Raw genomic sequence first — 27,071 nt, 5'->3', positions numbered from 1 at the left:
TCATTGGGTGTAACGCGCCATTTTAAATTTTTGTGTCATATTTCATGTCAAAAGTAGGATTTTAGTCCTTATTTTAGAGGTGAATCGTACTTTTGACATGACAGTTGACCCATAGAGTTAAAATGGCGCGTGAAGAGTCATTTTGTACGGACTATACGCACCTGCGATTGCGGGTACAGCGATTCCAATGACCACGCAAAGTAGCGTCGGAAACCCCATTGTGGGCCCTGAAACAAGACAGAAACATTATAAATATAGTATCTACTTATATACAACAAGGAACAAATAAGAAACTCATTTGGCTTGAGCAAGTCTGTGTAGGATTACTGTTTAGAATTCAAGTTTTAGGTAAGGTACTTAGCAAAAACAAGGAATTATGGTAATATGACTTTGTTATTATATTATTTAAGTAGGTACATGTAGAGATAGACCATTTTCACAGATAGCATGTAAAAATCAGGCGAATTAAATTATTATTACTGTTATTGTTAAAAATTCACGCGCGCAAAGTCATCGACCTAAACTAGAGCGCGCGAGCGAGATTAACTAGCTATATAACTAGCTTCATGGAAAGCGACTTTTCGCAGTTACAATAAAATTAAAAGAGCGAAAATTCCCCTTCCGTGAAAAACCACATAATATGAAAGTTATCAGCGCTATAATTTGTATTTGTATTTGTATTTGTATTGATCTTGATCAACCGCACTGATCAAGATCAATAGCGCTGATAAATTTCATATGTGGTTAAATTAACGACGAATTACCTACTTACTTATCTACTTGTATAAATAAACGATTGTAACTTAGTGCGAAAATTAGAAAATCACTTTCTACACCACAAATTAGATAGATTACTCACTACTCATAATACGTACCTATACCTATTTATAGGTATAGGTACGTATCCACGTATTACGTAGGTGTCCATAATATAAATTAGAATAGGTATTGTATACTATATCTATTATATAAATAAGAATAGGTGCCGGCGTACCCATAATATAAATTAGCACTTTGCACAAACAAAATCCATATTGTATTAGCATAAACAAGTAAGAGTTACGTTTTGATGTTTCGATTATCGGTAAACCGATATTCGATGCTAATTCGATAATAATTTCTCGGTATATCATGCTAATTTGCCGAATTTATAGGAACTACTTAATGGTCAAAGAGCTAGCGGGAAGTATTGAGGAGGTATTTTATAATACTGGAACGTCCTCTTAAAACAAATTTAATTTAGATATAAATTATTAATTTTCCGGAATGAAACGTAGCTTTTATATGTCCCCGATATGCAAGCTTTGTACCAAATTTAGTCAAAATCGGTTAAACGGATAAACCTTTAAAATTGAGCCATTGGGAACTCTTTGATTTTCCTGAATTTCCGGAAAACAGTAGCCTATTTCCTTCACGACGCAAGCTATCACTATACCAAATGTTGCCAAAAAGGTTAAACGGATGGACCGTGTAAAAGTAACAGACAGACACACATTCACCAATTATTAGTATGGTCTATGGATGTTGATTTTTTTGATAGGGAAATTTTCCACGAGCTCTCAGACTAAAAGCTGGTTTCCAATTTAAATTTCAACCTACCTTCCTCGGTTAATTGATTTCCAGTGTAAAGAGGTTGAATATGTCAAAATAATTAGTTATTTATGTTTCCCTGTGAGCTTTAATGATCGTAGGAAATGTACATAATGATCGTCACGATATTGATTTTATACCTTCGCTGCCTTCATAAAGGTAACGTTAATGTACTTCAACACTGAATGAAAAGCGGATTTATAATCAGTACCCTTATTTCAGTACCCTTATTTAGTACCCTTATTATAAATGCGAAACTGTGTTTGTTTGTTGGTTTATCCTTCAATCACGTCGCAACGGATTAACGGATTGACGTGATTTTTTGCATGGGTATAGTCAAAGGACCTGGAGAGTGACATACGTTACTTTTTATCCCGGAAAATCAACGAGATGCCACGGGATTTTAAAAAACCTAAATCCACGCGAACAAAGGCGCGGGCATCAGCTAGTCTCGTATAAATGTAAACTTTTGAAACTTTTCCGTCCTATTTTCCAACTAGCTAGGCCTGTTTTTTAAATTCTGATCCAAGTTAGCCCTTGACTGCGATCTCACATGGTAAGTGGTGATTGATGCACTTGGAAGGGTATGGCAGTTTCATTTACCCCTGATCAGTTTCTACACGACATCGTACCGTAACGCTAAATGGCTTGGCGGCACGGCTTTGCTGGTAGGGTTGTCATTAGCCACGGCCGAAGCCATCAGACCAGACACAATTCATATTTGTATACAATAAAGTCCCAAATTGCCCCTGCTGGGAATTGAACCAGGGACCTCTCTCACTTATAAGACCACAGCGCTCACCAGCACTGCGCCAGAGAGGTCGTCAAAAGCTGACCCATCCCCGCCTTTTGCGTGGTAGGTATAACATAACTAGTACGCAAAATAGACATTTTAGGTCTGTTATACATATATTAGATAGAATAAATATTAAAGTGCTTATATTAAGTAACTTAATTACTAATCAAATATGGATTAATTAAGTACTCAAATAGAATTCCACACTATTAAACAACATACGCCTACAATGTATCTATTTGATTTAACATAAACCTATATTTAAATTAAGTTTAAAATTAGTTAATTTATGATCACTATTTTAATAAGTATTCATAAGGTCTAACGCAGACCGTCGATTTTGTTCGGTCATCGATTTACGTCAACAGTTTGCGACTATTTTCCCCCATGTAGCCACAGCACTAAAACGCGTATGCACTATCTAAAACCCGCTTTTTACTCACACCGTACCACGCCCGCGTTAGCCGCCGCGAAACAATAGTGTGGATCGTAGCAGAGAATTCCCGTTAGCGCTTCGGAACGTTCCCCTTCCGATATTAGTTTTGTTTTCAGTTTGTCGGCTGCTATAGTGAGTAAAGAGCGGGCTTATCAGTGTCCTGTATCGTCGAACGTGGATCGACTAGACTTGTCAAAATGGTTATTCTATAACATTGGAGTCTGGAGAGTATTCGTTTCTCAGAAATAATGACAAACACAAATATGTTCGGGTCGATTAGACTCAATCACGTAATAAAAGCATCTGTTCTAATTTATGTTCTTCCCGCAATTTTTTCAGAACCAGGACTTTTTTATTAAATCGGTCGTTTACGCTGGGACTTAGCTAAACAAACGCGCTAAGCACAACACAGCACTAATTTGGAAAATCATAATCATATTCACTATCACGATCATATTCATTGAATGAATAATTATTATTATTAATACTTTAACGCATACCTGATAATATTGAAACATCAAAATTATTTCAACAAAATAATTCATTATTGGGTCACTCAACAAAATGGGCGCTTTTGAATTTGATCCGACGAAAATCCGAAAAATGTTTACGGTTGAATGATTAAACGCGACCATTTCAGACACTTCACGACAAAACACGTCTTTAATTTTATAGTCGCCGCGGCAAAGTAATTTCCCATAATCTTCTATACTAATATTATAAAAGCGTGTCTATCTGTCTGTTTGCTTGCATAGCCCATCCGTTCAAGGTACAGAGATAGCTTGTATCCCGGGGAAGGACATAGGCTATTTATCAATTTGATTTTTTAGAAAATCAAAGAGTTCCCACGGGATTTTTGAAAACCTAAATCGAAAACCTAACCTGAAGCGATAATTAGGAAGTTAACATCTGGTTAACTCCTTGTAATGATGCAAATCAATCGATATTATCTTTATCGTCTATGACTGAAGCTCTGTAATGGAAATTAATTTAAATATGACTAGTCCAAACCGACGTCCATACTTCCATAACTAAATAAACTGGCTAACTGACTAACAGTAATATATTAGTCTATGCTAACAGCTCAAACTACTGGACGGATCGGGCTGTTTGGCATGCAGATAGCTAATACATCCCCTATGAACGGATTTTTGAAAATTCAACCCCTAAGGGGGTAAAATATGGGTTTGAAATTGGTGTAGTCCACACAGACGAAGTCGCGGGCAAAAGCTAGTAATATTATAAATGCGAAGTCCGTCTGTCTGTTACCTATCCTTTCAATTTTAACGGTCCATCCGCATAACCAATTTTAAAGAAATTTGGTACCTACAGTCTACAGAGATCGCATCTCTTAGATGGACATATAGGAACCTACGCTACTTTTTACCTATCTCGGAAAATCAAAGAGTTGCCACGGAATTTTTCAAAACCTAAATCTATGTGGACGATACAGCGGGCATCGTCTAATAATAATTTAATATTACTTGCTTTCTTCTCTTAGGTGTCTTCTAACTAAACCAAGTCAAGTTATATTTCAGCTGACGTTTCACAGCTGTGTCGTACAAAAAGCTGTAAATGTATCTTGGCTTGAAGCTAAATATATGGGGCAATAAGGAACAAATTGTCGGCCAGTTATTTACTGCTAATGGTCCATATCAATAGATATTATCTTTATAGTCCAAGACTTAAAGTGCCTTACGGAAGTAATTTAAACAGCATGTATTTCTAAGGAATTGGGACTAGGAAAGTAGTGGAAAATTGGTAAGTAGGTATTTGGGATTTTGGTTAAAAATTTAGAAATAAATGTGTGTCAGGGTTTTTAGAAATAATAAGAAATGAAAGTATGTATGAAAACCCGTTATTTTTAAAGTTAAGAATATCTATAATTTATGATGAAATAATCTGCCAACCCGCACTTGGCCAGCTTGGTAAGCTATGGCAGGAGAACCGTACTCAGTAGTGAGCCGGCGATGGGTTGATGATCATGATATTTATGAAAATAGAACTTACGGGCAAAAATTAAGAAGTAGGTAGGACGTGTATTAAGGTTTTTAGAAATGCCACTCTCACCCATTTTCAAAAGTTCCACTCGAGCGAAGCCGTGGTCGGATCAGCTAGTCTCTCATACTCTGATTGATCAAAGACATGCCTCTGCTTTACTTCAGTGAAAACGTACCTTAAAGCTTGATATATTTTTACAAAACACGTAAAGTAACTTTAACGCTAAAATACGATGAAAAAGCATAAAGAATAACATGTCTGCTAGTTATTTACTGCAAATAGCAAATAAAGCTGCCTGGTATCTTTATTGTTAATCCTGAAACCTTGTGGTAATACCTGACGTAGATCTTAATAACCTTTTAAAAAGTGTTTTGCCATGTTTCAGAGTTTTTTCAACCTGATATACTATATCTAGCGATCCACTCCAGCTTCGCACGGGACATTTTGAATAATTATCGTCATATTAAAACAATATTAAACTATACCTACGGGCTATAAACCTTCCTCTTGAATCACTCTATCTATTGGTGAAAACCGCATTAAAATCCATTACGTAGTTTAAAAGATCTAAGCGTACATACAGACAGAGAGAAGCGACTTTATTTTATTTTATGTAGGTATACCATATTTTTGATTTTATGTAGGTATTCTCATCAGCACAATAGTTTGCAGATAGCAAACAATCGTTACTACACAACAGACATTTTTTATTTTTATTTAAAATAGGAATTTTCTAGTAAAATATTATTAAATATATATTTACATAAGTACCAATCCATTGAAATCCACCAAAAAAAAACTAAAAATTCTGATACATTTTTATAAAAGTCCACTTCACTCTAATAACCGCATGCAATGCAGAATTGCCGAACCAAAAAATAAAAACCAACTCCCGAATCCAATAGCCGAGAATTTTCAACGAAGTAAACTGCAAATCATTGGCAAATAAAGGGCTATTAGCTATTTTTAAAACATAAAAGCTGAAGCAACTTCGACAGACTGGATTTAAAATTCCACGCGCAGTTTGTATCTAGACAAGAAACAAGAGAAAAAGTGATCAGAAGCAGAGCGGCATTCCCTCTATGTAATGAAGAATATCTTACGTCCGTCTGTGAATTTTTCCTATGAGGTTAAAGAAATGGTTTTCGAAAGATACTTTTGGCAAACCTACCAATAAATTCATCAACATCATCATCTGCTCAATTCATCCCGGCTCATTACTAAGCACTAGTCTCCTCTGCCTATGAATGTCTTAAGCTACAGTCCACAAAGCTGGCTAAGTGCGTATTGGCAGACTGGTAGGTAACGGCAAAACCTTACAATCCTAAGGCAGCCGAAATAAAGGTCATCGTCATCATCTCAATCCATCGCCGCCCGGCCCACACTGAGCACGAGTTTCCTCTCAGAATGTGAGATTATAAGAAACAGAGGTATGTCACACAAAAAAAAATTAAATTGTAACCATGAATTAATAATTAGTATTTTCAATATTCGAAGTAAGATAACTGTATCAAGGGGAGTGTCATATGAAAGGTCTTTACCTGTGCATTCTAAAACAGTTTTTTTTTTGTATCATAGTTTTTGAATTATCGTGCAAAATGTCGAAAAAATACGACTCTAGTCTATATACTTGGCCGGTTTTTTGAATAGACTATTATTATTTTAAATCTAAACCGTTTCAAAGTGCAACAGAAAACTTGCGTTATCCTGTAGGTATACTTTATACGAATGGCGCTGGGAACAACGCTAGTGTGACTAATGAAAGAGTTTTTAATTAGTAACTTTTGTGAACAAGTCGCGCGGCGGCTGAACACTGAACAGCGTGACGTGGATATAATTTGAAATCATGAAATAGCTTTTGCATAGTTAGTAATTGAGTCGAGTCCTATTTAACTAAAAAAACCACCTAATGATGACATTTTTTTTTTGATTTTTGATCTTTGATTGATTGATTCGCTGTTTACATTTTTTTTACAGCCAATCAAAGGGCAGAATTTGTTGACGATTACGATAACGATGAATACAATTGGGGGTATGCGTTTGACTGCAATCATGCCAGATCATAGATAAAAAAGCCTTTACTTCTCTAATCTGTGCGCAAGATAGGTGATGATGCAGCCTAAGCAGAAGGGCATTCCATATTCTAGCAGTGCGAATCGCTTCGTACGAGTCCGTGGAATTTCGACTATGTAGGGGTGCAGAGTGCATGGCCTTTATGATGCCACGCGGTCCGATAGTATGGCGAGCGTGGAAACTAGATCAAATATAGTTCCTTAGAACACTCTCCGAAATATAGGTACCTATCCTGTAGAATATAGGCAGGCAACTTTGCGCCTATGTTCTAAACTTTCATAACGATGCGCCCTTCATATTATATCACAACGATCTCACATGGTGATATGATAGCATCTAAGATGGACGCGGGCTAACCTTGAAGGGGTATGGTAACTATCCTACTAATAACTAATATTATATATGTGAAAGTGTGGATGTTTGTTACTCAATCACGCAAAAACGGCTGAACGGATTTGGATGTAATTTGGCATGCATGTAGCCTTTCACATGGAAAAGAACATAGGCTACCTTTTATCCCGATTCCTTAAGTAGTTACCGCGGGAATTAAAAACCTTAATCCACGCAAACGAAGTCGCGGGTATCAGCTAGTAACTAACTAAATTTTGCTGGTTGGCTAGTAGATATAGGCAACAGGATTTATGTGATTGATTTGTATAGCAGAGGCCACTTAGCTAATTCATACGGCGTCAGTGTCTACGGACCCTGTCTGCATAATACTTACATCAAATATACTAAACAGGCAAAAAGCAGCATGTTTTCGCTAACAAGCATTAAAATTCATCATAAAATTACAGAGCACGTGCGCGTCGAAGCTAATTGTATACCTAATGATTAAAGACTTCAGCATACGCAACGCGTAGCGCAACTGCTACGCGTTGTTGTATGCTGAAGCGATAGCGCGCATCTTGGCTACAGTATGTCATCATAGAAAGAACTGTTTGAAGGCGTCCACAATGAGGGCGCGTAGAAACAAGGAACTAAGTTGTAGTCGTGCGTTAGTCAACGCGCATTGCAGGGTAAAGGTGAAAACCATTGAAATTTTTCTGTGGCATAGACACACAATAATGTGTGGTGATGCTACAGAAAGCGATTAGAATCCCGACAACACATTGGCAATACCTCTGGTAAGAAAAGCCACTGGTGCTGCAAATGTTCATGGGCGGCGGTAATCACTTAACATCAGATGACCCGCTGCTCGATTGCTCGATGTAAAAAAGATCATACATTTCATATGAAGACATGCACAGCGCACACTAGTATTCTGTTGTGGCACTGAGGCAAGTATTCGTACGCCAATTTGCTGTGCAACACCCTACGCCTTAATGCACCTTCAGCTGCTAAAATACATTTGCTAGTATTGGTGTGATATTGGCGATATCCAATATATTGCCTGATGTCGCGCGTAGTTATCGCTGCGCTTCCTTTCTACCCATGACTTTACCGCTCGAGGCCCATTGACGTGTGTCCACTCCATAATAAATAAGGGTTCCTTCAGTTTTTTAAACGGGATCTCATTGTTTATTATTCAAGAATCATCACCGCGTGGTAATAAAACAAATTTAGTATGCACGCCACGAGCGCGACGGCACTGCGCGTAATTCACACAAGATATACTGACATATCCTTTGCTAATCTTAATTCGTAACTGTGTCATCATCAGCTTATTTGACTGTCTTGCTGGTCTGGTTGTATGAGGCTCTATGGGCTATTAGAGTAAGGGTGAGCACCTGTTTTTGCGCAAACACATAGTTGGAGAGTCTCCATTGAGATTGGCTACTGTGGCTAAAACCGATAGACGTTGGGGTCCCAACTCCCAAGGTGCTGGAATGGCGACCTCGCACCGGAAGACGCAGTGTCTGAAGACCCCCCACTAGGTGGACGGACGACATCAGACGAGTCGCAGGAAGCCGCTGGATTCAGGCGGCGTAAGACCGTGGCGTGTGGAAGTCCCTACAAGAGACCTATGTACAGCAGTGGACGTCTATCGGTTGATGATGATGATGACAATGATGATGACTGTGGCTAAAATTTAGTCAGGAGATTATTATATGATTACATAAGCGCCGCTCATGAACACTCACTGCAGTACCTACGTACCAGAGGAACCTGCCAATGCAGTGCCGATTTTTAAGGATTTTTTTTGTGGTACGCAGATTTGAAGGAACACTGCAGGTGGAAACTGGTTCCACAATTTTTATTTGGGACAGAATTACAGAGCATCCAGGAAGTGTGCAATTTGTTACAGCAACTTGACAGTTTTGCGATGGAGAGAGGGTCTTTCATGTCATTTTGACCATAGAGAATCTCAGGTAAGAATTCGAACCTATAACCCCATGGTGAGGAACCAGGAGCTCTAACAACTAGGAAGTCACGGCTTATCGGTTTAGACATGGCTTAATTTAATGCATCCTTGACGTCTGACTCAACCGACTCTATACGAATTACGAACGTCGGATGCTTGCTTTATAAGGTGATCGGCTAATCGGATGTTTTTATTGGGTGACAGCGATTTGCGACGGTTAGGAATTCCTAACAGAGACATCCGACGATAAGTTCATACATTTGCCGGAAATCGGAAATCTACACTCATAATATTTTGTGTAGGTACTTATCTGAACTGTTTGTTTGGAAATGTTATGATAAAGTAACATAGGGTCCCAGCCATTTCTAAATGACATGTTTGTTTTTTCAAGGTTAAAGAAATAGCGTTTTATAATATTATTCCTATCCTTTAAGTCGGCGGGGTCTTAACCGAACCTAACCCATACGAGTCGGAGTGCCCCGAGTCCCAAACTCACTTGGTTGGCTCTTGCATCTTAAGTTATCTGTGACTGTATTTTCCTTTATTATAAACTTCATTTATGGGGCGAGTATACACCCCCAACGCGATAGAGGTCAGGTCGACGGAGCCCCGCGAAGTGGGGCTCCTTTTTCTGGGTGGTTTAAAAAGAAATAACCACGAACCTTCTAACCTAACCTATCCGTGTCGGAGAGCCCCGAGTCCCGAGGTCTTGTGCCTGGTTTTTCATATAATATTTTTGTGAATTGATCGGTCCACCTATAAGATCACTAATTCACCATAGTAAAAATATAAGAAGTAAGTACAAAGTTTTTAAGAAAATGTAATCGTTTGCGATTAGAGTAGCAAGTGTATTATTTTGATACTGATTTCGAATGGATAAAATATTATGATAAGCATGTTAGCCATTCCAACTATGTATACTACATTCTCCATTACTTCGGTATACACGCATTAATACCTGCATTATGATACAATGACAAACACATTCAAATAAATCATGCAAATGGCAAACAATGGTGCCACTTGCAATGGAATCGTATACTGCTCTGTAATTTTAATTAAAACAAACACAAAATTCAAATATTGATCAACAAACGTGGAATTTTGAGTATAAGAATATTTAATATTCAATTTCTTTGTTATTTCCCCTTCCAAATGCTAAACTGATTCGGAATTTTGATTAAACAAAACAATACATCCCTCCATAAACTGTCTCCGGTTTTATACCAAAAAAGAATATAACGGGCGTATTCAAATTTAGAAATGAAACCGTAAAATTCAAACGACTCCCATTGTCATCGCCACAATCGTTATTTTTTAACTGCACTTTTTTAACTTCACAACCTCGTGAATCTCCGTGTGCGATATCTCTATAAAAATATTATAAAGACGTCTGGTCTGTGCTTTTTTATCCGCTATAAACAATTGAGTATGCCCGCATCGCATGAATGTGGGCTTTTACTTAGCTTTTTACTATTTAACTTTTATAAGAAAAACCAGTCAAGTGCGAGTCGGACTCGCGGACTGAGATTTCCGTACTACAATCGTATTTTATCGACATTTTGCACGATAAATCAAAAACTATTATGCCTAAAAATAAATAAAAATCTGTTTAAAAAATTACCCTGCCCTGTCATATGATTCCCCACTTGGTATAGTAGTTTTACTTTGAAAGTTGAAAATAGCAATATTTGTCCATGAACACATTTTAATTCTTTTCTTGTAATGTAACCAAAAATTCACGGTTTTTAGATTTTTCCCCTCATGTCTGATATAAGACCTACCTTCCTGCCAAATTTCATGATTCTAGGTCAACGGGAAGTACCCTATAGGTTTCTTGACAGACAACAAAGGAGGTACGGAGGTATTTTCCTTTTGAGGTACGGAACCCTAAAAATTGAAATGAATAGGTAGGTAACTCAAAGAGGTTGTTCATGAGATTGTAAAAAGTCGGTCTTTGAAGTATTGATTCCATAGCCAACGATCCAATGTCATCAGTTCAGAGTTTTTCGTACAATGGGTTTCTTAAAAACCCTTTCCAGGTTACAACGCTTGCATTTTAAACTATTCAGATAACAGTCTTAACATCATCTAAATCACACCCAAGGGCTAACTTGAAATCAAAAGAAAAACGTTCACTGTAAAAAACTGTGGTGGTTCTACCATCTCACACATGAAAATAAAAATTTGACGCAACAAACGGTAGGAACTTTCCAGTAGAAATGAATGCGGAACGCAGAACTCATATTTCAGAACCTTAGAGAACGATCTACTATTTGACAGTGCAAGCAAATATACCATGCACTTATATCAACCTAAATATATAAAAGGAAAAGTTGACTGACTGACTGATCTATCAACGCACAGCTCAAACTACTCGACGGATCGGGCTGAAATTTGGTATACAGATAACTATTATGGCGTAGGCATCCGCTAAGAAAGGATTTTTGAAAATTCAACACAAAGGGGTGAAATAGGGGTTTGAAATTTGTGTAGTCCACGCGGACAAAGTCGCGAGTATAAGCTAGTTAGTAGAGTTAAGTAGATATGACTCAACTATGCTCTACCACAAATAAAACTTCATCAGTTTGAGTACGGACTTACACAGTTCAGTATATTGACAAGGATGCACTCAGACGGTGAAATTGTGAGATTGCGTTGCAAAAGATTGCTTATGTGCAGTCTAAGAATAAATCCACCACTTCACTCCAATACTCTTTATTAACATTCCAGCAGCGGACGCCTATTGGTTGGTTAGTTGGGTTGGTTATTGCTGATGATGATGATGGTGATGAATATGTACCTACGTATAAATCTTTATTCGAAATTTTAAAGAAAGGGCATATTCATTTAGACTATTCAAGATTTTATAGAATTTATTTTGTTATAGTTAAATGTAATATCCACATAATTATTTGCACTAAGTAGTACACACACACATATTTTACGTACCCATGTGAAATTTTACATCTGACTAGTTAATACTCGCGACTTCATCCGCTTGGACTACACAAATTTCAAACCCCTATTTCACCCCCTTAGGGGTTGAATTTTCAAAAATGCTTTCTTAGCGGATGTCTACGTCGTAATAGCTATCTGCATGCCAAATTTCAGCCCGATCCGTCCAGTAGTTTAAGCTGTGCGTTGATAGATCAGTCATTCAGTCAATCCTTTTATATATTTAGAAAGAAGAAAGAAGAATAAGAAGAAGATGAAGATGAGGAAACTTTTGGTAAGACTAGTAAAGACGGGGTTAATAAACCAAACCAGGCGTTGTAGTTGGGTTGTCCTCAAAATGGAAACAGTTTTCTGCCACAGGATGTCAACAAGAAACTGCTTAAAAACAATGGCTGCTTTTCTTGAGCTTAAAAGCTTGTAAAAGCTTTCATTCAAATCGGTCACTAGTTCAGAGGTTTTGTCACAAATGCACATATTTGACGCAGCGAACCTCGGCTATCCACTTAGCTAGAGGACTATCTTTTTAGGGTTCCGTACCTCAAAAGAAAAGGACCCTTATAGGATCACTTAGGTTACTTCCCTTTGACCTAGAATCATGAAATTTGGCAGGTAGGTAGATCTTATAGCACGAGAAAGTCAGAGTGCGCTCTATAGATCTCACCCTGAGAGTGCAGTAAAAATCTGTTACAACAACATCGAAGGGATGGCGATTATTAGGTCGCAAAAGCCTACTTATCTACATACGTAACTTTTTATGCAGACGAAGCCATGTCGCCGTCTGTAGTAGGTACCTATTATCATTAATTCTATCTCTTGTTAATTTTAACTATGAATTTAGATTAAACTATTGTACCACAAATAAAATTAATTAATGCCTTAGCTTTTACTTTAGTATGCAAACCATCTTGAGCAAAGTTTCTCAAAGGATAGGTGACCTCTACTAAGTTTACCGTGTTACTTAACGTGCCTCGGAGAGCACGTAAAACCATCTATCTTGTTCACCTAATAAATAACTTTTATATCTGACCGAGCCATCGTCGCATCGTGAACCAAAAGTGGAAAAAAAATATTAGTACATAGTTTGCGATCTGCAGCCCATCTCGGACTTGTACCTTTAATATTTACAAAAAATATACACCGTCAAAGTTTATTTATTATGTCGGAATCTAATAACTTTCATTTGTTACCTACTGGATTCAAGAATTACTTCAGCAATTGAATTATTTAGTTGAGTAATTTAATTCAGCAGGTTTCTCCTGTTTACTGTATGTTATTATATAGGTATATTATATGATACGGTAGTTAGGAATTTACGAGGGCACAAATATCCGGACTAAATACTCAACCGGAATCCTGATTAATACTGATTTCCAGTATTAATTAATCCGTTTGCGGAGAATAAGGAAACATCGCAGCGCTAAAAAGTTTGGAAAACGCTAATCTAGAACATTGAATTTCAGAATCTAAATAGCTAACGTTATAAAAGCATTTCTTGTTGGTAGTTGGTACAGCGCGCCCTACTGTTTACTTGAAGAGTAAATACCATTGTTAAGATCTGATTGTAATATTGTACGCCCGAACGTGCTTTGTGCGACGTTTTGTCTAACGTTCCAGGACTTTGAGAGGTATACGGTACTAAATACGGGACTTACGGGATTGAAATATGAAGTTACGAGTGTGAATGTCCCTGTTTTGACTGCCAACAACAATGTTTGTAGTTTCCAAAACAAAATAGGGCCAGACATTGTTACAGTTGATATAACTTCATTTACTTTTTGCATTTGCATTGGCAAATTATATCTTACAATTAGGGCCTCGTACCCGAAGCGTGCCAACGGGACTATCGAAGATTATGTAAATGATTATGTATAAGGAGCAACCGACGAGTTTCTTGCTGGTGCTTCTCGGTAGGAAAGGCATTCCGAACCAGTGGACAGTGATAGATGCATTTAGCGATTCAAGAATACTTGTAAAAGTTTATTTGAGCACCCATGGGACCCCAACATCTATAGGTTTTTGAAACTTAGTGTAGTGCTAATTGCCGTTTCAGCTTCGCAACCCGTTGAGCTATGTAGGTTGTGGTTGAAGAGCGTCCATAGTAAAATATACATGTATCGTCAGCATATAAACTCACTTCTCAATGTAAAGATAAATCACTAATATCATTGACATATATTAAAAATAATAGAGGCCCTAGTATAGAGCCCTGAGGAACTCCGCAAGTAATTGGTAGAGATTAATAATAGGTTACTCTAGTTTTCGAACGGATCTCCTCATTTCTAGTTTAATTACGCAGAGAGACACCAAGCATAGATAGCTAACTCTCTTCATCTCTCGCTGAGTAAAGAATATTAGTCATGTTAAATGTCTTACCTATTCCCCTTTTCCTCTCCAACTAAGCGTCAAGCTTGTGCTAGGATTAGGTACGACAATCAAAGGGCGGGGTTTGAACCGTCGACCTTTCGGTTTTCAATCCACTCCTTTACCCGTTGAGCTATTGAGGCTCTGAAGCCTGAACTTTCTTATGAGGCCTATAGTTAGCAACCATGTCTCAGATGCTCATCGGATAATAATATTATGAGTTGGGCCCACAAATATTTGTAGCTGTATGTTAGTAGAGTAGGAACTGAGGCATCGATCAGTAACTCGACCACCCGGAACTCTACGCTGCGGTGTCGTGACTCGTGACACGATCGATGACACACGGGATTGAGACGACTTTCAAAATACACCGTACTTTTCATGTTCCAATCCGCACTTGGCCAGCGTGGTAGACTATGGCAAAAATCCTTCTCACTCTGAGAGGAGACCCGTTCTCTGTAGTGAGCCGACTGGGTTGATCATGATGATGATGATAATACAATCAAGTAGGTACAGTACGCGGCAGAAAGTAATGTACATCGGCCTTTAGAATGACGTTTCGGCTTTGTAGAGCGTCGTCTCTTGTCACTCATACATATGTGACGTTTTGTCGGTCTCAACGACAGAGACAATGCTTTACAAAACCGCTACCTCTTTAACTATATAACATAAACAATACCTATATTCGAGAACATTTGCGATCCCTAACTAATGAAGCTCTGCTAAATCAATAATGGGTGCTCAAGCCGGGTTTATTTCGAAACGTGATCCTCCGATCCTGTTCCGGACCGGTACAGTTCCGGGTTACGTGCTAGACCCTTATAAACCCGTCTAGGACTACGGGTAAAAGGTTATGTTTTTAGGTTTGTTGGTTCACGAGTTCCCTCATAATATCCAAACTACAATACGTTTTGATAAATAAGTTTTCATTGACATTGGTTTTCAAAAACATTGGCCCCTTGTTACAAGGGGCCAATGTTTTTTAGAGACATGATACTACTTAATATGACAGTTTAATAAGGTCAGAAAAAAAATTGAGACTCAGTATTGAATTATTGGATATTAGTATTTAAACATGTATTACATATAAATACTTTCATATTTGAATAGCAGGTATAGTTCTCGGCAGTTAAATAGTCGCGTCTGACCTGCGATGCGAGTGCGCGCTCGCGCAGTTATTGTTCCACGTGTATTGTGTACGGATGTAGCACTCACACTAATGCAGATGCCGAACGCGGGACTGGTGTATTCTGCTACCTCGCGTCGCGCGCCCACTGCACTGATGTCTAAAACATGCTATTGCGACTATTTAATTGACGCGGATTATAACTATGAATCAAAACCATTGATGTCGGAGCAATCTAACCATTAAAGAAGCAATAAAATACTACTGATTGTCTTGTAATATTTACTAACACAATTTTCGGTTAAAATCGTAAATAAATTAACAATGTGCGAAGTGACAATAATTTTCATTTGCATAGCAATCATAACTTTGGAGCATGTTTCCATTGAAAATACTGCCTGAGGTAATAAAATAAAGATTTGCAGAGCAACGGCCCGTTGTACTTAAATCCATACTAATATTATAAATGCGAAAGTGTGTCTGTCTGCTAGCTTTTCACGGCTCAACCGTTCAACCGATTTTGACGAAATTTGGTACACAGATAGCTTGCATCCCTGGGAAGGCTGCATACATAGGCTACACAGGATTTTTAAAAACCTAAATCCAGGCGGACGCAGTCGCGCATCATCTAGTTAAGAAATATTTTACAGTTTAGTACATGTAATAAGACTTGTCCTGACTGATTTATCAACGCATAGCTTAAAACCACTGAAGAGAAAAACTTGGTAGGCTCCTTTTTTGTAACATAGGCGCTCACTAAAACATTTTGGAAATTTGAGTTGCGGGGCAATTATCGACCGTGCGTAAGAGCCTTAAACATCCATACTTCCATACTAATATTATAAATGCGAAAGTGAGTCTGTCTGTCTGCTAGCTTTTCACGGCCCAACCGCTTAACCGATTTTGATGAAATTGGGCACAAAGTTAGCTTACATCCCGGGGAAGGACATAGGCTATTTTTTATTCCAGAAAATTAAAAAGTTCCCACGGGATTTTGGAAAACCTAAATCCACGCGGACGAAGTCGCGGGCATCATCTAGTGATTTATAAATACCGGTAAAATTACCGTGTCGTGTCTGCCCAATGGATAACGTGAACCTGGGTAACTGCCTTCAAAAGCAGTAAAACGCTTTAATGTTAAAGCTCTTAAAACATAATATTTGCATTTTCAATCGAGTAAAGCAATTTACATTGCTAAGCTTTAACAAATTCTTGTTTAAACTTTAAACCTTTCAGTAAGTTTTTTTTATTTTTACGGTTCCGTAGGTACCTCAAAAGGAAAACCGGCCAAGTGCGAGTCAGGCTCGCGCAATGAGGGTTCCGTACTACAGAGACAGAGCTATAACTCTCACATAAGTCTGTCTCGTTTTAACTCAATCTTAAGTCTGAGCAAAGTCAAAGTGCGCTCTATAGATTTCAGCCTTAGTCTCAGTCCATCTTTTATCGTTATATTTTGACTTGTTGTCCAACAAACGTTTTACGGTATGCCGAATACCGAACTGCTCTCTTTTGTGTTTAAACCATGAACCAAATTAGCAGGTAACCTTCTAAAGTTTATTGTTTAAATTTTGTTTTTTACTATCAGAAAAATTTGAAAACAACGAGTGTAGTTCAGGGCTCGCAAAGCAACTATTTCCAAGTAAAACTCGTGCTAATTCTGCTCCAGCTCGAAAATACCGCGACCCGTGTAACAATACCGCTCTATGTGTAGGGTGGACATGGTATGAAAATTTCTGAAACTGTTCCGGATTTCTGACAATCGAAAGCACGGTCGAGTTTTTTATGAAAATGAAAATGAATGAGTTCGTGAGTTCGCTAGCTACAAATTCTACCAATAATAATTATTATTAAAAATACCAATATGAAGCGACTAAATTTGAATGGCTAGAAAAAAGCGCCCGTGCCTTATATCATGCTAACCTTCCTAAATATAAAACTGTCGCACTTTTTTCGTACTTGATTAAGTTCAGCACCCCATAATTAGTGAAAATGAAAATATCAGAACAGTTTAATATTTTCAGCCTTAAAATTATTAGTTTGTCAATCCATACTTCCATAATAAGTAATATTATAAATGAGAGTGTGTCTGTCTGTCTGTCTGTGCTAGCTTTTCACGGCCCAACTGTTTAACCGATTGTTGTATGGGAGCCTCTTTCAATATATATTTTATTCTGGTTTTTAGTATTTGTTGTTATAGCGGCAACAGAAATACATCATCTGTGAAAATTTTTTACAAAAAAAAAAAAACCGACTTCGATACACAAACACTAAAAATTGAAAAATAATTTAATTTATTACCGAATATATTATGTATACAAGAGTTAATATAGTTCCATAATAATACTTTTTGGTGCCGGTGCCAATTAGCTTTAGCTGCGCGAATCGTCTAGACTTCATATTTTTATGAGACTCCACAATGGCACCTCATTGGCACCGACCCCAAAAAATATTATTATGGATCTATATTAACTCTTGTATACATAATATATTCGGTAATAAATTAAATTATTTTTCAATTTTTAGTGTTTGTGTATCGAAGTCGGTTTTTTTTTTTTTGTAAAAAAATTTTATTTCACAATTTTTAGTGGTCCCATGGAATTATGCTATGACTGTTTAAAAACTAGTTGTCTAGTGTCTAGTAGTTGTTGTCTAGTGTTTACTAAGCTATTACACTGATCGCGAGCAATTCACTCTTATCCGTTGAGGAGTTCCAGTATCTATCTTCGAAGATGTTCATCAGATCTTCACCAAATTTAAATGGGACCAACTTTGAAGTATACCCTTTCAAACAAAAAAAGAATTTTCAAAATCGGTCCAGGCGTCTTCGAGTAATCGGGGAACATACATAAAAAATAAAAAAAAAATAAAAAAAAAAAAAAAAAAGATTCCGACGAATTGAGAACCTCCTCCTTTTTTTGAAGTCGGTTAAAAAATTCAACTGTCTTAACTATCACGGTTCATGAGATACAGCTTAGTAACAGACGGACAGATGGACAGACGGGCAGACGGACGGACGGCAAGAGTCTCAGTAATAGGGTCCCGCTTTACCCTTTGGGTACGGAACCCTAAAAACTGCAAGCAGCGACTACGTAAAGCTTCTATAGCTTGACTAAAGGGCTGGGTAGAAATATCCCTGTTGCAAACTAAACACAAAAACTATTTGAAATTAGCTATTTTAATAATTAGGTTACAGAAAAGTTTTGACAGATGCCTTCTTGCTCGCAAGACGTGGTTGAAAGAGAAAATGGCCGCCGCCAGTGTTGCCAACTTAAGTGTTGGGCATACCATTACACAATATTTGTTTATGTTTTGTGAACAATCCCAGAGGGATTTTTAAAAGTGGTGGTGACCCTACACTCACGTATTTTAAATTTAACGGCGTGCTTCTGCTTACAACCGGTCTTTTCAGATGCAGAATATAACAGATGAAAAATTCCTTATAAACTTCGTATTGGCCGGTCAGATTCTTATAAAGGAACTAAACTAAAGTAGGTTACTGAACATTTTTGCTCTACATTTTCACTGAACTTATTTTTCCTTGCGTTGTAAACTTGTAAGCAGTAGGTTAGGTACATAATTTTATGTTTTACACAGCATCAGCTAGCTGGCGACTTTCGCGTGGATTTGAAAAACCCGTGGGAATTCTTTGATTTTTCAAGGATATAATGTAACCTATGTCACTCTTCAGATTTTTTACTTACCTACTCGGCCGCGTAGACTACACTAATGTCATTTTACCCTCTTGAATTTTCAAAAATGCTTTCTTAGCGAATATCTACGTCTTTAGATAGTAGGCCATCCCAATCCGTGCAGTAGTTTGAGCTGTGCGTTGATAGATCAGTCAGTCACCTTTACCTTTTTTATAAGTATTTAGATTATAGCGATCTCTTTAGAGCTTATCTCCTTAATTTTTTGCTACATTAAATATGTAGGGATAGCACAAAGGAGACATTACCCAAGAGTTTAATACAGAGTACTCGAGACATTAGCGCGAAAAGTTGCCTAGATATTCCAAAAACCCCTCTCGGAAGGCTGATGTTGATGTTCCGGTAAATTAAGCACAGGCGAGCCAAACCCTCATCGAGTACCGACGAAAAAACATTAGTACGAAATAATTCATGAACTAGCTCGGATACCTTAGGGCTAAGTGCGGTACAGAATAAATAATAGTGTCTACAGTACGCGGCAGAAAATAATGTAGATACATCGACCTTTAGAAGGAGATAGCGGATTTGTAGAGCATTGCGTTAAGGCCGACAAAACGTCATATATAGGTATGAGTGACAGAGACAACGCTCTACAAACCCGAAATGTCATTCTAAAGGACCATGTACATTATATTCTGCAGTGTACTGTACACTGATGACGGGAAAAGTATAAAAATCTTAATCTGTGTAGTGGTATGACCTAAATAGGTAGGATTAGTAATCTTCTTAATTAGGTCTCTTTATTTTAGGCCTTATGTTGGTCTGATTTAGAAAGTAATTTACCTATAATCTACATGATGAAATCATCTCTTGAAATAGTGAATTATCTGCCTGTGTAAAAATATCATTTTTAGGGTTCCGTACCTCAAAAGGAAAAAGGGATCCTTATAGGATCATTTCGTTGTCTGCCTGTCCGACTGTCGTCTGTCAAGAAAACCTATAGGGTACTTTCCGTTGACCTAGAAATTTCGGTAGGTAGGTGTAGGTCTTATAGCAGACATTAGGGGAAATATCTGAAAACCGTGAATTTAGGCTTACATCACACAAAAAAAAAAATTGTGGTCATGAACTAATATTAGTATTTTCAATTTACGAAGTAAGATAACTATATCAAGTGGGGTATCATATGAAAGGGCTTCACCTGTGCATTTTAAAACAGATTTTTATTTATTTTTATGCATCATAGTTTTTGAATTATCGTGCAAAATGTCGAAAAAATACGACTGTAGTACGGAACCCTCGGTGCGCGAGTATGACTCACACTTGTCTGAATTTTTCTATTACTTTTTAGTCGATTACGAATCAAAATACATATGACTGGTGACATCAGACAGACAGAAATCGAGGAGATTCCATGTGTTCCGTTTCTTCCATTCTAGTATAGTGTGCCCAAAACAAATACATCTCCAGTCCAATCTATTTTTTATGAAGTTAATTTTTATTCTACAAAAAAACTGCTCACGTTTCTTAAATTATATCACAACACAAGACACGATGCGGTATTAAGAACAACGTTTAATAAACCCGGAAGGCTATCTTAACTCCCGATCACCTCATTACTCTGAATAGGTACCTACCTCCTACCTACTAAAGTGCTACTAAAAAACTTAAAAATGACATCTCTCTGATTTCCTGACCACCCACGTTGCTACTGTTAGACTATCATTAAGCACCTACATCCTACTTATAAATCCATTGAATGTAAAGTTTCAATAAAAAATCTGACTTCAGTAACATGCTTTTGAAATGCAATTTGCTTTCAAAAGTCGTGTTTTTGTTAAATAACTTAAAAATCGATTTTTAATTATGGAAGGCTTACAGTAGTAGAATTCACTTACCAGTAAATTAATTCTACGTTTAGTATAATTCAATTATTTTTTTAGACTATCCGTCATTTGTTAATGACGTGATGTCTTAAAAATTCTGCAGTCCAAAGATAATCCAGCTATTTTCTTCACGACATGGTGACTAGGTAGTTCTTAATATGTATTTCTTAATATTGTGCTAGAAATCGTTTAAGTAAGTATTAAGTACATTATAATTTCTTTAGATTTTCAGAAAATCGATCTACTTTCGGCCAAAATTAGAACATAGTCATTCTGTAAAATCTGTTAAAAGATAACCACTTCTAAATTTCCCTGGTTGAAAAGGACCACCAAGTAACAGGATGTGACGAAAACTCTTTGGCACGTACACTATAGAGTTGAAATTTAAAATCGCTTTGCCGCGTTCTAATATTAGCGAGGTTTTTTCCTCGCTCGTGCTTAAGTGGCATACACACGTGGATGAGAATTTAAACCTTCAACAGATGTACCGACATGTCGTTTCAACCCACTTTTCATTTTATTTATTTGAAATATTACTCTACCTATTTTTCTTCAACAGTTCAGAGTCAGTCAGTTCGCAGTCTCTCAAGTCTCATCATCATCATCATGATCAACCCATCGCCAGCTCACTACAGAGCACGGGTCTTCTCTCAGAGAGAGAAGGGTTTGGCCATAGTCTACCACGCTGGCCATATGCGGATTTAGACATTCACACACCTTTGAGAACATTACGGAGAACTCTCAGGCATGCAGGTTTCCTCACGATGTTTTCCTTCGCCGTTAAAGCAAGTGATATTTAATTACTTAAAAAGCACATAACTCCGAAAAGTTAGAGGTGCGTGCCCGGGATCGAACCTGTCGCGGACTTATGCAAGCATTTTCTATCGTTGTGCGGTTCAGCCCCCCAATTGTGTAAGAAAAACGTATATTCATCGTTATCGTAATAGTCAACAAATTCTGCCCTTTGATTGGCTGTGAAAAAAGCGAATCAACCAATCAAAGGGCAGAATTTTTTGACGATTACGATAACAACGAATACGTTTTTCTTACACAATCGGGGGGCTGATCCGCTACCGACCGAATTGGATTAGAAAGTTGGCCCATGTGTGTAGAATGTAGATGTTTCTTGAAGTACACAGACACACTATGAACTATGAAGTAACTAGTGAACTCAGAATGAACCATATGAACCCGTCTGATTGGCGGCACAGAACCGTGTCGTGTTGAGTTCAATTACTTAGTTCAAAACTGGCATCGATATCGAATAGTATTTACCTATTTTATTTATCGTCTTATATATCCCGGGGAAGGACATAGGCTACTTTTTATCCCGGAGAATCAAAGAGTTCCCACGGGATTTTCAAAAAACCTAAATCCACGCGAATGAAGTCGCATCATCTTGTTACCTATAAAATTAAATTTTAAATTATTCATTGTTCCCGCATAAAAAAGCAATAAAGTATCGAGATTATAGTTTGTCTAAAACCAGAACTGACCGAATCGAAATAGTCGCATGAATATTTATTGCAAACTGCAGTCGATTAATATTCTTATTTTATTGACTTTTAACTTTTAGCCACTAAGTTAATAAAACAGAAATACCTTACTAGTACCTACGTAGTATTTCACAAATACTTTTTATGCTATTTCCTATGAGTCTACGAAACCATGGAAGTTTGAAATAGCCAATCTGTGGGATTGAGATGATTGCATCAAAGAAATTCAAAGATTTTAAAGTACTAGTGAGAATAACGCTAAGGGCGCTACACATCAAACCACACACATTGCGAATTGTGAAACCAACACCGGTGTTCCCACTAGATTTCAACAGGGTTTATTCAATGGATGGAACAACAAATTCCTGAAAGCCGATAATGCTTGGCGCTTCTCTGGTGCTGCAATTAATGTTAATGTAATTCCACTTGTTCGTTTGCTCGCTATTTATAATTTTAAAAAAACCCGCCGGCCTGGAAGTACCTACCTACTACAGTTCACAAGTTCACAGGCAGCATTCATCGGGCAGTGTCTGTCAGAGATTTTTTATAACAATTGACACAAGAAATTCGGAGCTTGCGGTCTTCACGGGTGATTTTACAGAATCTTCGCTTGCGACGTTGAGGTCTCTGATTTCTTACTTTACCCGAGTCCTGACCACAGTCACCGGGGCATAAGAACTATACAACCAGTGCAGGTGACGTGCGCCATATGTGCGGGGTGCGACATACCCCGATTGCCATCTCTACCTGTCGCGGACAATACATTCATCTTTCATTTTACGGCAAAACAGTCAGTCCGACGGTTTACAAAGTTTGTCGTAACTTGTAAGTACCTACATGCTGTATACCACAGGTGCATTGCGAACAGCCAACAAGGATTACCGCCGGCAATTTATCGCCGCTCCCCAGTTTTTACCAATTAATTGAAATATATCGAGCGATAACGCAATAACATTTCAACAATTACTTTTTCCACTCAATTATTTATTTGAATGTTTGTTTGGTATTGTTGTGTACACCGCTAATTATTCGGCACATCGGTTTCTTTGTAAAACGAGGCGGTTATTAAATTCCTTCCGTTTTATAGCGCCCTTTACAATCTTCTGGCCGGAGCAGTCATTGCCAGATAAAATATGTACATTCGTCATTTTACGGCAAAACAGTCCGTTTGCGACGGTTTACAAAGTTTGTCGTAACTTGTAGGTACATTCTTTACCTATACCACAGGTGCATTGCGAACAGCCAACAAGGATTACCGCCGGCAATTTATCGTGTGGTCCCCAGTTATTACCAATTCATTGAAATATATCGAGCGATAGCGCAATTGGATAACATTTCGACAATTACTTTTTCCACTCAATTATTTTATTTTAATGTTATTAATATTATAAATGTGATACAGTTAAGAGCACTTAAGAGCTATTTGCTTTGGACTTGGGACAAGCCCCATGGGCAGCACAAATCGAAGCTCAGTTAGGGGCTTGGCTCTACTAGAGATCTCATAACTTTTTACAGTGAAAATATTATGAACTTGTGAGTCTTGGCAACCTTTACATGAAATGTTTTTGGTGGGATTATCTTTTCTGGGAGCTTATTATAAAACTAAAAGTAGTAATCGGGAACAGTAAAAATAATACCTAGTTCAATACGTACACTACAATTATAGTACCTACACTATGCACATTATTATACCTACGTAGAACAATAAAAATATAGTTATTTTCATTCGCAAACATGCCTATGTCCCGCAAATCACGTACGCATCTTCTTATCACCGTTCCATTATGAGAATAATAATCTTTAACCATACATTACGAACTTAAGTACACATTATAATAGGTATATGTAATACCCAATTAACGAAATAATGGGTTACTTATTTTATTACTGGAGTCAATTGTCCAGAACATCTTTATTAGTCATATCATAACTCATAAGATTAAATTATAGAATCGTCCTTGTCACATTCAACTGTCTTTTTAATTTAGTTCAAACTCCATCTAAAACATCAGAACCCTTATTATAAATGCGAAAGTGTGTTTGTTTGTTGGTTTGTCCTTCAATCACGTCGCAACGGATTGACGTGATTTTTTGCATGAGTATAAATAAAGACCTGGAGAGTGACATAGGCTACCGGGAAAATCAAAGAGTTCCCACGGGATTTTTTAAAAGCTAATTCCACGCGGACGAAGTCGCGGGCATCAGCTAGTATTAAAATAAGTTGGAATTATAATAATTACCTATTACTCATAGGCAGGTAATTGTAGTTTTTACCGTACCTTTACGCGACAGGTAGAGATGGCAATCGGAGTCGGGACGCCGCGCACACCCGCACAGCCCCCGCGCTAACCCGGTGCGGTCGAGTGCGGGTAACGCGCGGGGAGGTCCCCCGCCTCATACCGCGATTACTATTGGCAATCCCATTTCGTTTTAAATCGTAATTAACTTAAAAGAGCAAGTTTTAAGCTATAATTACGATTCCAATCAAGCTTAAGTCTTAGTCGTCTTATGTTTAGGTATTTAGTGTCATTAGTTAGTGAGAAGTTCGCACTTTTGATAGTAGGTTATATCGTGATAATCGTTGGGCGACTGAGCAGCAAGAAAGCCGCTGATTTGCTGCCAGGAAGCGCGCGCTAATATGAATTCGCCGGGGCCGATGGCTTCTGTTTTTTTAGGATTAATTAAGTACTTTTAGTAGTTTAGAAATTATGTAAAACAAAATTAGCCACAATGTCAAACACATTGTATAATATTGTATGTATGTGTGATTAAAGTGATTAAACATGTGTGTACGTATAAAGTTTAAACTCGGCTAAACTCAGCTGTAACAACATTGCTTATACAACTCAATTACACTTTATTGTATACTCAGACTGCTAACAGAGGAGCTGTTGCTGACGAACAAAACGGTGTAAATACACTTCTGATCAACATCCTTTTTTTTCTTTAATCCGGACGTTTTTGGCCTACTGAACTGAATACAAATCGAACTCATTTTTTATGCAAAACGACCTAAAACTCACGATAGTTTAAACGTTATTAAAAACGCTAAAACTGCGCTAACATATCGTCTAAAGTTCGTGATTTCGATCAAAACGGTATTACAGTAAAGTTTCTACAGATTTCTTTCTTTTCTTCTTTCTTACATTCTTCTTCACTCAAATCAAAGCGATTTAGCGTTCCGGTACGATGCCGTGTAGAAACCGATAAGGGGAATGGGTTTCCAAGTTAGCACGCTTGCAAACAGATTCTATCACCGCTTACCACCCGGTCAGATCGTCAGAGGTCAAGGGCTAACTTGTAATATGTAGGTACCTACCTAGCTCCTGTAAAATTTTATTTCGTACAATTATTTACACTGTATTGTTTGCCAGTTCCTATAGTAGGTATAGTGGACATCGTGTGTACAAAGATTTTATGTTTGGACAGCTTGAACTTGACACTATGATGAACTATCAACAATTATAGATCAACATAATATGCTCGCGAGTCGCGACTCGCGGTGCGGATGCGGTTGACCTAAGTTCTTGACTTTTTCATGTAGTCTACATTTTTAATAAAATTCAAATAAAGTAGGTACCTACTTTCGAATTTTTAATATCACAAATACCTATTATCAAAATTATGAACAAGTGCGGCCGCCTTTATTTCCATTTGCCTCTATGTGGCCCTTGCCTGCCAAAAGGTTGCCGACCGCTGATGTAGAGCTAGTTACATAGATTGAAGATTCCTGGACTATATAATCAATATAACCTAATTAAGTAATTCTAAGTAATTCTACCTGTGAGAACCTATTATTAGCTTCTAGTTATTTAATTTTTAAGATTATAATATTATGTTAATTTAAGCTGTTGATTTCCAAATAAAAAATAATAATAAAATGAAATAATCTTATAAGTCATAACGATGGGGTTTTATTGAAAAGTTGTTAAGTTGTACCTACCTACTGCTTGGTTTGCGAATTCACTATCTCTATAGTTAGTTAGGTATAATTTGTTTTTCGTAATGTTATAGGTATTTTAAGGAGGTACCTTCCTAACTATTAGGTAATGTAACAATAGATTCTACGTGACAGTAAGTAAATTATTCAAAAATATGAACCAGTTCAGTTTCCTTTTATGGTCGTAAAATAAAAAAATCGTCTACATGAGACAATGGGGCCGATTCTCTATTACACAATCGTTAAACTAAACTAAATTAACAGGTCTAAATCTAATGCTATCCTTTTCCGCAAGCAACATTATGAAAGGGATAGCAATAGATTTAGACGTGCCATTTTAGTTTAGTTTAGAGATTGTGTACAATGGAATTAGCCACATTGTGGCTAATTCCGTTATGCACAATCTCTAAACTAAACTAAAATGACACGTCTAAATCTATTGCTATGCCTTTCATA

The 27,071-nt window shown here is 37.4% G+C and overlaps 1 protein-coding gene across 1 annotated transcript in view; it reads right to left on the bottom strand.

Moving 5' to 3' along the window:
* The window catches only part of boi (brother of ihog), a 56,857-nt gene that overhangs the window by 28,848 nt on the left and 938 nt on the right, over positions 1-27,071 (bottom strand). Inside the window, exon 2 of the mRNA XM_034977039.2 lies at positions 162-227. Coding sequence (XP_034832930.1) covers positions 162-219 — 58 coding nt within the window. The 5' untranslated portion in view covers positions 220-227. The remainder of the gene's footprint in view (positions 1-161; positions 228-27,071) is intronic.

Source organism: Maniola hyperantus, chromosome 16 (genome assembly GCF_902806685.2).
Source record: "Maniola hyperantus chromosome 16, iAphHyp1.2, whole genome shotgun sequence".
NCBI classification, from domain to species: Eukaryota; Metazoa; Arthropoda; class Insecta; order Lepidoptera; family Nymphalidae; genus Maniola; species Maniola hyperantus.
This window is presented reverse-complemented; position numbering and strand designations above follow the sequence as displayed.